At 31.9% G+C, this 15,291-nt stretch overlaps 1 protein-coding gene across 5 annotated transcripts in view; it reads right to left on the bottom strand.

Moving 5' to 3' along the window:
* The window catches only part of LOC108568612 (dual specificity tyrosine-phosphorylation-regulated kinase 4), a 28,426-nt gene that overhangs the window by 3,266 nt on the left and 9,869 nt on the right, over window positions 1–15,291 (bottom strand). For 3 of the 5 annotated variants that reach the window (XM_017929804.1, XM_017929808.1, XM_017929809.1), the window contains exons 2-6: window positions 9,481–9,624; window positions 5,977–6,166; window positions 4,857–5,020; window positions 1,714–1,991; window positions 1,512–1,650 (exon numbers count right to left, since the gene is read on the bottom strand). In XM_017929804.1, the coding sequence (XP_017785293.1) occupies window positions 1,512–1,650; window positions 1,714–1,991; window positions 4,857–5,020; window positions 5,977–6,166; window positions 9,481–9,624 (915 nt within the window). Of the gene's footprint in view, window positions 1–1,511; window positions 1,651–1,713; window positions 1,992–4,856; window positions 5,021–5,976; window positions 6,167–9,480; window positions 9,625–14,412; window positions 14,443–15,291 lie in introns of all 5 variants that reach the window. The other 2 variants (XM_017929805.1, XM_017929806.1) reach the window with 1 other exon arrangement.

Here is a 15,291-nt window from a genome sequence, read left to right as displayed (position 1 = left end):
TATACGTGTTGCATATATGCGAGGCACGCAGTATTTATACATGTAGGCAGTGTCAATAAACAAAGAGGAGTGTTTATGTCTATGCTTAGGAAACTGTTTTTATCTCCACCAGAAACGCATTGTTTATTTATTTATTACAATCACACGGTGCGTACTTTGGAGTGTCGATTCTATAAATCTCTTTGGACGCCCGATTGCGTCCCAATTATCCCAATCCAATCCAAAAACACGACGATTTCTCCTCTTGCGATTACAAAACTTTGTATTATACCGTTTCAAATTTATATATTGTCATGATCCTTGGCTTCACTCCTTTTCCGAATGTTTTAATAGAAGTTTAACAAATAAATTGAAACGTTACATATTTTTTTGTATTTGCAAGTAAACTAAATAAATACAAGTTATGTCAAATACAAATACATAAAATTTAATTAATTATAAATAATTAATCAAAAACGATTGTAGTTAAATGTATGTAAAATTTATTGTTTTAAAAATTGCAGGAAGATGTAATAAAATCTGATTATAAACATGAAAGTAAATATAACATCGTTTTAGGAAAATGTTATTGGGGTGATAAATATAAAACTGAAATCTATTTTTGTAGATAAAAATAAATCAAAATGTCATACCTAACTTTATATCTGCAAGATGTGAATGTCAGTAGGTCTGGAACGTGCCAATAATGGCAAACCGCGAATTTCGTATTCAAATTATGCACTTGGAAAAAATAATATTAATGGGTAGAAGTTTAAGTGCATGTGCATGTTTTCTAAGTCTACCTCAATCATGTTGACAGTAACGATTTTGTTCATTATTTTTTTATGGATATGCAATCATTAGTCTGTGTGCTATTTTTCCATTTATTCTTCTTTATGTTCGAGTATTAATGTCGCTTGTTTCAGTTGTTTGCAGAGTAATAAAATGTGAAATTACTATAGTAATTACTATAGTAATTACTATAGTAATTTTACTATGTAATAATAGTTCAACTAAAGGTAATGTTCATTGATTATATAAGGGTTCTCATAAAAGTTAAGCAATTTGGGTGACCGATTTACTAATACAAAATACAAAGTTACTTCTCGTCGATTACACTTTGGGATTAGAGACTTTATCTTTATATAAAGAAAATAAACATATGTTAATGATCTATAAATTGAATGTATTATAAAATGATGTAAGACAGTGTGGAATAATTTGTGAAAATAAGGGCGAGGGCGTATAGAAGCGACATGTTTATTAGTCAGAAAGAAAATAGAGTATTTTTTTTATATCTCGGGGAGCCGTAAAGATGAAAAACAAATAGAGTTCAAAAGTGTGTCCGGAATTCGTAATGCGGGAAGTTTACGTGATGCGTAAAACCGCGGGGGATTGTAGAAAACGACCCTCTTGCTCCACTTCTCCCTTTCAGTAAATGTGCGAAGAAAAGCACTTTCATTGCCGGTTAAGAAAGTAAACGTTAGAAGTAACGACAATAACGCAAATAAGATGTATCTTCTTTCACTTACCGGTTTGAGATCACAATGTATGATGTGCTCCTTTTGAAGAAGACGTAAACATTTCAGTAGGGAATTCGCAAATCTCCTTATCAGATTGAGGCTGAATCCCTGGTAGTTGTTCTTCTTGATGAGTTCATACAAGTTGATGCTGAAATGTAGAAGGTATGCTTTGATTTAAAATTATTTACAAATGATTGTTATGATAAATTACCTCATCAATTCGAAAGAGATGCAGAGATGATTTCTAAAGTAAAAGTACTCCAGCATGTGGATGACATTGTGCGATCCATCAGCGTCCTTTTTACGTAGATGGTCCAGGATCTTCACCTCGACGAGAGCTTGATGATGGAAGCGTCTCTTGTTGCGGATGATTTTGATGGCTACCGGTTTGTTGGTCATGTGATCCAAAGCCTTGATCACTTGCCCGAAACTCCCCTTACCAATTACCTCGAGAATTTCGTAGCGGTAGCTGATGTGATCGTGCAAAACCTGAAAATCGTGGTTAAATTTAGAAACTCTGCAGTATTGAAATTTCATTCATGTTTAACGCAATAAAACATTTGTCCACTGCAGCCGCTATAAATAAGCATCCTTTATCCGCACGCTCGCTCTAAATTTAGTACAGCTTTATTTTGATTGCAATTATCAGAAGAACATACAGAGGTTTTCTAAACACACTTTCTTTTCTCCTTCGGCTCTGCTCTTTCATTCTTTCGTTCGCTCTTTTTATAATCAAAACGTCGAAACGGAGCTGTTTTGTTTCAACTGCAATTGCAATTTCGAACGTTGTGAAATGTTTCTTTTTCTCAACTGTTGAAACTTTATTTAATCTTTTCGTTCTGTTTATTTACGTTAAGCAAATAACAGTCAATTCTTCAATTAGTTAATTAATAACAGCTCCTCTTTCTTGCCGGATACTTTATTCGAAACCGTGCTACTATTTTCGGAAGCGGTAATAAATAGGAGAGGAGGAAGAGAAGCACTTATTACGTGTTTCTCCGATAATTCGGCTTCTATATTTACAACATTTGTTGTATATAAACGCAAGACCGTAATCTAGTTGACATTTTCAATGTGTTACAATTTACGTTACATACACGAAATATTCAAGTTTAACACAGATATCCAGAAGTGTGGCGGACGGGACGACATCTAAAATTAAAACCGGTTACCAGGCTGGAATTAAAGTTACAATAATATAGAATTAAAGAACATTTATTCCTCTCTTTTGAATTCTCACATATTACTATTTAGAATAGATTTCCGGACGCTAATGATGATTTATGTGAGACTAACTACGGTTTACACATCGTTAATGAACTCGGTCTGATATATACACATAGTCAGTTCATCAAGGCAATGCTAAATATTTAATTACCAATATTCTGATTAGATTTGTATACATGTTGCGTTTCGTATATTAATCATAACAAATTTGTTCACGGTTCATTAATAAAGCATATATTTAGAATTGCTGAGTTTATGAAGTTTCTAAAATTGTCATCGAATTCTGCTACGCATTTGGAGCGTTGGGCGTGCTTACCTATATACAAATGTTTGTCCAGACCTCTTTAGATATTGCATTCCAAAACGTGACTTTAAAACAGTGTAATATTATTCAAGTAGTTCATTAAAGGAAATATTTGTATCCTTTTACACATAAATATTAACTGGAATTATCTCCATTTTTTATATTATATAGAAATATAGAGCACAATCCAAAATGAATTAGTTTCAATGATTATACATGGTCAATTACATGTTAAACTGTACTTTTCGATATACTGGTCAAAAGATACAATTTAGAACGGATTTTACCAATTTTGTATTGTAAGTGCTTAGCCTCAATTCCATTTTTTCCATAGACTTTTTTTTTGGTGTTAGAATTATAAAATCTATCTACCGTAAAAATCGAAAATGCGAATACAGTTATAATGACATTTATATAGGATACACAAAATAATGAAATGCGTTTCAATATTTCCATGAAATTTTGGTTAATCATATCTTCAAAAATAACAAGAAACAAACTTATTTTTATATTATCATTGTATTGTTAGACTTTCTCGAAAACTATTTTAAATTAGTTATTAAACTTTCTCAAATTTCATAAGAAATTTCGAATTAAAGTAACTTTAAGTACATAATGCATTTATGTATAATGTATATAATGTATGAATGAATTTAATCAAATCTTTTATTTTCATTAGTCAACATCTATGCTTTTAAAATTTTATTATATTTATTTTGATAATATGAGGATTTATGAATTATGTACTGTGTTTAAATGAAAATAGTAAGTTTAGAAGTGAGTGTAAGCAAGTGGTATATGTTAAGATATTCCTTAATGAAGTGAATTAATAAACAGTTATGTGAGCCGAAGCAGATGTAACAAATAATTGCTTCGACGAGAGAGATAATCTTGTGCGCCCATTGCCATTAATGAACACCTACAAGACCTTCCGTTCATAAAGGGTTTAATAATTAAACAGTTCACCGAGATGTCAGTGGTAGATTGAGCGAGATTGCCATCTGAAATTTATTGCAGTTTGCATTCTGCAATCGTAGGACTGACTGCATGCATTACAGACAACTTAATTGTTACGATCTTCAGCACTTTATGTAATGCATTCGATTGGAACTTTAAGGGAAACCGATCAGTTTCGAGATGCAAAAATCAAAAAGTGATTAATTTACCTTATAATATGGATTCTCTATAATGAATTTATAAGATATTTATAACGGTGCGCGTTCGGTTTTCACAGACGATAAGTTAATCCATCAGGAAGTAGGCGGATTCAGTTTCATATTAATGGCATAATTTCGTTGCAAAAGTGTGGATTACATAAATGTATGCAAATCGCGCAGGAAACGGCATCATGATGATTGGGACATAACAAAATGTATTTTCCAATTTGTATCGGTATTATCCTTGCGATGAGATCGACCTTTGAAATTCTAACGAACGCCCACTGTGAGAATACCATTTTGTTATAACTAATTGCGGGATAATTAAAATAACAATAAAAACTTTGACACGCATTATTTAATATTTAAAAAAAACATTGTTGGATGTATGCACGGATTGGTTAAGGTTACACATGAAATGAGGTCGTATGTAAAAAAATCACTTCAAATTGCACGAAGATTTATTAATAAATATGAAATCAAGGATTTCTTAAGTGTATGTGTATATTTTTGATTTTCTATTCCTGCTTTATGGTACAATAATTAATTTCCAAACGGAAACGATTTTCGACGCGCAATACTCCACTTAACTATATATTAATTAGCTTAGAATGTATTGACGATAATCGCGCTTTTCGATGAACCGCGTATATGGAATGAACTTACCTTGTTGTAGCTTCCGCTGTCATCATCGTATCCACCGTTCTGGGAGCGTCCGACTTCTCCATGGATTTTGCACGCGTCGAGGCCCAAGTACCAGATTTTGGAGTACGTCTCGATTTCCGCCTTTTCGAACTCAGTCAATCGGTTCCCATACAGCCTAAGCGCTTCTGAAAATACCAACAAAGAAAAAAAATAGATTGATAAATATGCGAAATGCGTTCATCAGGAATATGCGGAAGATTGAAAACCGGGCTTATATCGGATTCGGATTACGACATTCAATCCGACCAATCGCGGTTTTGTAACGGAAGCTTCTCTGCGCTTTTTCTCTGCTAATAATAAACGATTTTTAGCATTTCCAATACTCCACTTGACTGCTCTAGTTTATTTATTTTTTCGTTCATAAAGTGCATCCTACTTTAGCTTATTGAGAAACTTTTCAAAGTAATTACCTCAAGATATAATTTAGAATATTGCCAGTTTTTATTGATTGCATCATGTTTACGCTACAAGTCATTAAGTGTAGTAATATCTAAAGACTTTAATTTTTGTCGATGCGATAAAAACTTCGATCAACACATGCCGGATTAAGGAAATTCTACTGCGAATTGAGGATTTGGAAACTTTTGGGTCACGTTCGGTCCGGAATGAAGCGGTTTTGTATAAACATTACAATCAATGCTGCATGGAATACAAATCGACCCGACTCCGAATTCGCAACTCAATTACAACTTCACCGAAACAATTAATATTCTGAATCGATAATACATACAAAGCCGTACATAGGGAATCAATCAGAGAAGAATGTATTTTGCAAAACAACTATTATTTTAGTATACACAGACTCCACTTTGAGTTGGGAATGCGAATACCGTGGCTTTAATTGTATAGAAATATATTGCAAATTCCGAATAAAAAGGAATTTACTGAAGTTATTAATAAATAATATTAAGGTTTATTATAATAAGTAAATTAAAACATTATTTTTATATATTAAATAAAATGTTGTTTTAATTCTAATAAAATGCATCCCAAAACGAGTCAGTGAAATGTATGTTAGTTTGTAAGTTGAGTCTTTTGGGAGTATTACGGTTAGAGTAAAATAAATGTGTGGAAAGGTTACCTGTGGGTGTGAGTGGCCCATTGTTGTGATGTTCGTCCTTGTTGTTGTTGGACATATTAATTTGGCTCCTGGAGTTGTTGTTGATGGCAGGAAAGCAATCTCTTGAGGGCGAAATGGGCGTTGTGGCCGTTTTCCCGTGCACTTGCAAGCTCAGTTTGGATGATGCCTTTCCATGCTCCAAATGGGGCAGCTAAAAATAACAATAAAACCAAAATTAAAAGGCGAAACTCGCGACATGAGTCACAATTTATATTATATTATTGGTACAGCCTTGGTTCAATATTTGTGTTTGCAATTCGATACAATATTTCAAGTAATGAAACATCTGTAGGAAAAGAAAGGCCGATTTGAATATAATAAGGTCGTTCGAATCACGGCGGAAAATTTTATACGCAAAGCAAAAGTAGAAGAAAAACGATCGCGTCGCATGAAGCGGTAGTATTTTCATAATAACGAGATGCAATTTTCTCTGAATGCATTTCAATTGAATTACCGACCGACTCAAAGCATTCAATGCACCATTATCGATTTGGACAAGGATGAAGAGAAGCGGGACGAAAAACGTCCTTCGATTGGCCGATCTCTGCGCGGAAAAAAAAATCGCAGGATGCTTGTCGTTTCGTTTAATAAAGGTGATTAAATTGTGGCTGAGCTGAATTGCAAATTGTATAGAAAAGTCCGTGGGAGAACGGACAAAGTTAAATAATTTCTTGCCCCCGGATTGTGCCAATCGGCCTTGCTGTTGTTGGGACATTAATTTATGTATCGATATATGCAAAATGCTCGGCTACTGCATTTTCTCTGACTAATGTTCCCAAACGCAATCCCCGCTACCCCCACGTCGTAAATCTCTTGTAATTTTAATGTCTCTTAAACGAAACGAAAGTGGAACGAACACACGTGAGTGTACGATAAAAATCGTCCGAGTATCGAACACTCGACAACCGAATCCAACCTACCTATGCAAAATAAGTCATTAACTTCAGCTGCAATTGCCAAACGCATTCGCAGTAAATCGCCAACTAATAAACATCGAACAGATGCTTCCATTAATTACTCATAACTAATCCACACTATTAATGCTTACACAATCTTTATGCCATTATTCCTTTTCGTATTAGCATACATCGTCTCAGGTGTTTGCAAATCAATTCCAGATACAGATAGAATATTTTCATCTTTATTTAATTGTTTGTTAGTACAAAATCTCCAGCATCGCAATTGACTTACATATTTTGATTGAATTATTGTCCGGCTAGACGCCGCGCCAAAATATTAAACTGTTTGTGGCATGTATGTCTGTCAATTCAATTTGCATACTGTCAGTGGTTGAAATTGGGGGGAGAACGCTGCAGGACTGCAATGTTCCAACGATCGAACATGATTTGAACGAAAAGGTCAGACTCCCCTCGTCGGTGTTCAGCTAAAACTGGACCCATTATTTCGCACCAATACAGTTTTTAACGCTTCAAATATAACGAATCTACTACAAATATAGTAATAGTTTAAAATAGTAATTGTCTTTAAATTCGTTGAATTAGTATTATATCTATATAAGTGTAATAAATCATCTGCTTTTTACTGTAGTTTTATTCTACACTCAGGTAATATTTACAATAGACATGCTGAACTTTCCTGATAAACTAATATACAGTGAAACCTTGGTTAACGAACACTTCGCATAACGAGCATTTCGCTGTAAGGAAAATGACTCGCTTAACGAGCGACGTTTCGCATAACGAGTGACGTTGAGAAGAGAAGTCCCGGATTGCGGGCATGCTACATAATTTGAAACTTGTGTACACACATTATGTGTATTTTTGAATATGTTTCACTATACGAGTAAAAATCCGGAAATTTTGGAGCTTAATCCGCTCCACTTTAAGCGAGGTTCCTCTGTGATTATATTTAAAAACAAAAACCTAATACAGGTATCCTCCGACTTACGAATTCCCGGACTTACGAACAAAATTCTAAAAGCTCTAACTTGTCACAATTTTTTTTTATTAAATAATTGTGATGTCTACATTGAAAAGTATTTGTAACTAAGTATTTTGCTTATTTAAATCTATTATTTCAAATTTTTGCAGTCAGTAATACGGAATTTAAGATATATAAAAAGTAAAAACCATGATAAAGTGTTGTAAGATAAGTATACTTTGTAATTTTAAATTCCCCCGACTTACGAACAAATTCGACTTACAAACAACCCTTTGGAACGGAACTAGTTCGCAAGTTGGCGGATATCTGTATTATTATATTTAGGCTTTTGTTTTTAAGAAAATTTCCACAGGAAAATTATTCATATTATTCAGGTCCAAAATCTAGTAAAAATCATTTCGTTTCCATTGTTCTGTCTTGTCACCTTTCTGTATTGTCCTGTTCTGTTTTTTTTTATGGAACCGAAATTAGACTTTTAGTACTAATTTCGTTCACAAATTATTAATTTTGAAAAAAAAAATCTATTCAATTTATTTCATTTGAAGTTTCAAATTTTTTTAAATAATTTACCATAATAATTTTAGTATTTTTATCTAATTTCACAAATAATTGATTACTTTTTGTAGTAATTCCGTTCAAAAATATCACTTCATACTACTTTTTTTTGTTGAATAAAGGATATAGCGTATTTGATATCAAACAGTATTAATATATTTTTAATGGCACGATTTATTTTTGGAACGCTTTAATATCGATTTAATCATTACTAAGCATACGAATTGTAGCGTTATAAACTTAAAAGATATGTATTTAAAAAATGAATCAAGTTAAGAAAAATATGCAGAAACCCTTGTGGATATATATTTTAGTTTTAAGACAATAATAATGTTTGCTGGAATATAACGAGGTCCAGGTATAAATTATTTACGTCTGGGAATTACAAAGAACTTTGGTATTCAAGGAATTTTAAGTTTATTTTATGAATATGTTTTATTTTGATTCAAATATTTATTATTTTTATTTAACATAATCAATTTAGTTTTTGTTTTAACTATTTTAATTTATAAAAATAATAATATTGCCTATGGTCAATAGTCGTTTGCAGCAGTTTAATTTATTTTTTCTTATTATATTACTGTACTGAGTTTACATTTTGGTTATTTATTGTAGGAATTATTTCTTGTTATTCATAATGTTATGTGGATTTAATGAAAGCTTTACTTTATAGTAAAAACTAATAAACAAATGTTTTTTCAATGATGGTAAGGATTGTAGTCATATTAATTCCAATAACTGAAATAATTAATGTATCATTAGTATGTGTAATAACCTTCTGGGAATTCTTTGATCCGGCTTCAGAATAACGAATAGTTAATTGTATGAACTCATCTATTTGTAATTAAAGAGTGAGCGAGGCTTCCTGAGCCCGTATTTCAATGAACGAGTGCTTGTTTATAAATAAATCACGGAAATATAAATAGATCCATATTGCTAATAAATCAATTCATCTGACTGGGCAGCAGCCTCGATTCAATTGTTGGCCTGAATTGAATTAGTACTTACTTCCGTGTTAATAAGGGACGTCTTGGAGGAGGACAGTCCATTCCTCGAGGATACCTTCAGGTGGTGGTGCTTCCCAGACGAGGCCGTTGATGGCTTTGTACCATATTTCGTAAGCACATCTTTGTGGTGATGTGAGGCTGGACTCTGGAAACACAAAAAAAAATACGTGGCTCAATTAATTATTCATGGTGGTAATGCGTAGGAATCGTTCAAGCGCGTTTACTATTCGATTTATTTATTTATTTTTATTTTGCGGGAAAGAGGAAAAGAGAGAGAATTATTGCATTAGGTTTCCGGTAGTCCCTCATGTAGAGCGACAGCGTATCTTTTCAACCAATAACCGGAATATAGGTCACACACATGTAGCCACTTTTCTGAGTTGTCCGCATTTCTGTAGATACAAGCTTTCACCACATTTACAAGGGGTGGAAATTACTTTGCACGCACTCACTAAGTTATTTTTTTCCCTTTTTCAATCTCAATTAAACGCACTTACGATATAGTACGACGATCCTTGCCAGAATAAATGCGATTGCGTAAACAGCCAATTTTAATTAGGACTAATTAAAAATAATTAAGAATACATTCAACTTCGCTAATTCCATTGAAATCGTTTATATAAAGTCGTAATTAAAATCAACCCCGCTGTATCAACAACTCGTTCATTGACGGCCATAAATTCACAGTTTCTTTAGTTTAGCTTCCTTTAATTGCGGATTCGGTAAATCTGTAAATTACAGGAATATTTTTTTAAATAATATTTAGCCGGAATCGGAAGGCGCGTGTGCCTTGTAAATATTTTATCAAAAATGTAGTTTATTTTCCGAAAGTCAAAATATAATAGCATTACATCATCATAAAATAAATAGTAGGATGCGGTCTGCGCGTAATTCGTACTTTTATATAATCTGTAGAAAAACCAAGTTGAATGAATCAGTTGCTAACAGACAGATTCCTGAATTGTGGTTGTAAATCCCGCATACAACAGGAAGAGTAGATAAGAAAGTGCGATAATAATATGTGTATTATGGTATTTACATTTATTTGATGAGTGTAAATTCTTATAATCTATTATTTTTTTGTGAAACTGTGGTACGCTGCACCTGTTTCTAGGCGTTGGATCAGGTCGAGCGTTTGTAGTTTATTGGAGCCCATTAATTTTCAGAGAACAACAATAGAAAGTAGTTTAAATAATAAATGCAAATTGCATTATGCGCTGTAATAACAACGGAAGGAGGGCAATGCTATCTAGATTAGTAATTGGTAGTTTCATTACTCTATAATGAATTGTAACAAAAGGCTATGAAATCCATCACGTTTCGAATATGGATGCAGTTTCATTACGAACGGTACAGTTATTAATTAGAAAACGTAATCCGAATCCCCAGAAGCGTGCACTTCATGAAGATCAATCTGTTAACTGTAACTTTGCAAATTGCTGTTTCGAATTTCGAAATTATTATCACATTAGATGTACAGTAAATCACTGTACACATTTATTTTGGTTCAATGCAGTTCTGTGTCATTTTTGTTTTATATTCGAACCGATCGATAAATCCAAAAATATTATATGAATTTGCATCCCCTTTGCAACTGCGAATATAAATTTCACACTCAAGTTGTTCTATATTTCCGCTCAAATGGATTTTTACACCATCCTTTATAGTCCATACATTATGCAGTCGCATATGCTGCCCTTTTTGATCAATTTTTGCTTACAACAATTTTGAAAAAAAAGATACAAATTAAAAATAATAATAACTTTACATGTAAAAATTTAATTAATCTGAACAATTATAAAATACTTAATGAAATTCTTGCTGAATTTGCGAACCTGTAATTAAAATTATTTTCAGTTTTTGGGTCGAAAAATAATAAAAGCAGTTGCAATTATTTTTCCAATAGAACAATGGTGGCTCGATTTCGTATATTTCGTGGTACTGGTGGCATTTCCAATGATTAATTGCATTGTCTGGTGTTTGGAGGAAGACCGCAAGTGGGATGAGGACAGAGCCGGGACACAAAGAAAGGAAACACAATAAAATGAAACGAACGTTTTCTTGTTCATTTTTTTCTCTCTCTTTCTCGATCCTTCTCCGTAACGCAAATAATTATATACATCAGATGTAGTAACTAATGCCCACAATTTTCTCTTCAAGTGGATAATCGACCTCCATGTCTCTCTGCCATACGCCATCTGATAAGCGGCGCAGAAATTTGTTAGTCTGCATTGCAAAGCCAACCGGAAATATTTGTATTGCATTTGCAACGTTTCATTTATTATCTTCTATTTCACACTGAAAACCCCGAGTCCGAGCGAGAATGATATCAAGCTTAGTAAATGGAAACCAACAATTAAACTAAATTGTTTCAAGCATTCATATATCGTTTAGTATTAAGTGAAGTGAACTTAACAAAGCGTTATTAACAATAATTTTCTATGCCGAACATTACAAGGAAATGACATGGAGGTCATCATTGCTTTACAAAAGTTTTCTTTTACAAGATGCCAAACTTATTTAAAACTGCAATTTCGTGACCTTGACTTTTTCAACTTTGTCAAAAGTTCTCGCAAACTTTCCATAATTTTTATACTTACATATACTTGCGTTAGAAGATAATATTTTTAGAATCATTACTTCAAATAAATTATAAAAAAATTAATCAAAAAAAAAATCTTATTATGTTATTTTGTTGAGTTTTTAGTATGGTGATTATTTAGTATTATTTTTTTATGTAATACTAATTATTAATTAATGAAATAAATTAAATATAATATACAGTGGAACCTCGCTTAACGAATTTAATCCGTTCCAAAATTTGTACTCGTATAGTGAAACATATTCAAGAATACACATAATATTAAAAATGATGTATTAGGCGCGCAATCTGAGACTTTTCTTCTCATCGTCACGAGGTTCCACTGTATTATATTAATTAAATGTTGTTCTTTTTTTTTTTAATTTCATCATTAAATTTAAATTCGTGTTTTTACATCATTAAATTGCAATTCAGAAACAGTTATATATTCAATTAATTTAATCAATTCGAAGAACGTGTACGAATGATTTCTTTCAAAATAATGATGCTGTTTTAATACGTCGGTCGCGCTTAGAAATTCATGTGCATTATCGTCATTGTCTTCATCTGCGTCATCTAAAAAGTACATTCACTCGCACATAACATCATGATAGTTTTATTATTATGTCATGCACGTCTCGCATTTATCCTCGGTATTCTGATATCTCTATCTACACATAATGTTAATTGCATAAGTTTTTGGATTGCGACTTTGCAATTATTTCTTTCTAAACAACAATTTTACTTATCATCTCGTTTAATCTATATAATTAGGTTAATTAAGAAAATTTGTGTTAATTTTTTTCAATGAAAGAAGCTAACGCATTTATAGTAGTAGTTAATAGAAATAACAAAAAAATACATTTCCGCATCGTCAGATATGATTCATAGATATATAACGTTACAACCTCAAACGTTGTTTTGCCATGTAAAAAGCATTTAGTATTCAATTTAAATATTAAACTGACTGGTATGGAATATCATACGCTATGTTCCGAACGATTTTCCATATATTTATGAAATTCTACACAGATAAATCGTACGCATGAAGTGATTAGTTTAAATGTTGTTGTTTTTTTTTATATTCAATATACCGAGTCCATCGCAATTGCATGTGCATTTAAAACGTTTTCCGCAGCAATATTTTCCATGCCCGCACAGAAACCCACATTTTATACTATATATATATAGTATGAAACATGCAATCCGAGGTAATCTGATATTGGTGTGTATAAGCTGCATGAAATACGATTGTATCATGTCAATGGGAAGTTAAAATATATAATATTATAACGGTACGAACAGTAAAATGCTAATGTATTTAATAAGTTTGCGGTGCGTTTCGTGGTCTTTCATTATTCCAAGATCATTGATTCATTTTTTTGCTCCCCTACGGTTTATTTATTAGTGATTAGTGCAGTATTAGTATTTCATTAAATCAATGAACTTAATGTTCTGTTACATATAAATTGCAAGTGCACTGCAGTGCATTAACCTTGATAGCATTTTACGTTTTGTATACAAGTTTTATCATCAAACTAAAAATTAATTAGTTTTGCATATAAAGTACAATATACTGTGAATACTTCGTTAATAATTAATTTCCATACATACACAATTTTATGTTTATGACAGTTAAAAGTGATTTCAATATAATATAAAGGTGTGATGTAATTAAAACCAAAAGTATTATTAATTTAGAATTTTTCATTATTTAAAGTGTTTAAAAGTTAATTGAAATATCATTGATTTGGTTCGAGGAATTGAAAGTAGAAAATATATCTATGATGAAGTATACAAGATACGTTTATTGATGGATAGACTGGAAAGTTTTAAAACGTTTCAATATCCCGAAATAACGAAGAGATTGATTGTGCGTCTATCCATTGTGATTGCACAATGCAGTTTGAAAATAACAAATCCATTAATATATACTTGTTGGTAACATTTATTTTTTTGTGTAGGTTAAAAAAAAGAATCTAGAATCTGTTTTATAACCTAAATAGTGAAGGCTTTTTACTCTCACGGAAAACGGTTGAAGACGATGGAATAGCACGTTAATTCGACGAAAGGCGTTAAATGTGACACATGTTAATTGGATAACGGATGAGGAGAATGAGCTAAGCGCGATGGAACAACAAAAGAGAATGATATCGCGCGTCTTGTTCCTATGATCTCCGACACGAATCAGAACAAGACTATGGAAACCTTCACCAAAAGGATTAAGTAACGAAGCCGTCGTCGACGTCTCATCACATCACAAACTACGTGCATATACGTGATTCTTTACACATGTATTTTCGACGAAACTTTATACAAACGTATTATTAATTAAATTACACCAAAACCTACTTTCTGGATGCAACATAAGTTCCAAGGGGACTGCAGGAGGCATGTAACAAAAATATATGAATACGTATATTAATACAACATTATTAAAACTCATTAACAATTATAACATACAAAAATAAAATGCTTAGTTTAGCGAAATAAGCAAAATATATTGAAATGTTCTTAATTGAAGATACAAATGAATGCAAATAAAGTATGCATTTAGTAATGGGGATCGAATCGAACAAATAAATCTTATGATTGCAACTATTATGAAAACAATTAAGGTTTTCATTCGAGTTTAATAACATCTTAAGTGTGAATATAAATCAGAATCAGACGGAAATGAGTGTCGACAGTTAAAAAACATTATTTTTTTATGCAATTTAAATTAGTTAGTCAAGTATATCGTCTGAGATGTGAGATAAAGATTAGTTTAGTTCGATGAATTTTAAACTTTTCATAAAATTTATTGCATGACTAATTTGTAGTTTTCATCAATTCCTGCGGTTCTCATGAGTTTTATTTATTTCTATAAATTTGTGCACTTGGATAAATGTAAATAATTGAAGTGAAATTTAAAAAAATATATATAAAGTAAACGAGACTAATAGCTGAATTTTACATTTTTCAATAAAACAATTTCTTGTTGGTTCAAGGAATATCTATATAGTAAAACTTATTAATTTGTATTTAGGAGACAAATTACTTATTAATTTAGTAAATTTAATAAATTAAAGTGAAATATTCAATGTAATAATTGATTAAAGCATCAAATGTTAAGCTAAAATTTATAAGTTTAAAGATGAAGTTTGTGTGAATCCAATCGATATGTTCACAGCTCACCAATGGGAGCGAAGTTAAGCATCAAGCAGTTGCTTCCATCGAATATATTGTATT

The sequence above is a fragment of the Nicrophorus vespilloides genome, unplaced genomic scaffold, assembly GCF_001412225.1.
Source record: "Nicrophorus vespilloides isolate i.1.1-1 unplaced genomic scaffold, Nicve_v1.0, whole genome shotgun sequence".
Classification (NCBI taxonomy): domain Eukaryota; kingdom Metazoa; phylum Arthropoda; class Insecta; order Coleoptera; family Silphidae; genus Nicrophorus; species Nicrophorus vespilloides.
This window is presented reverse-complemented; position numbering and strand designations above follow the sequence as displayed.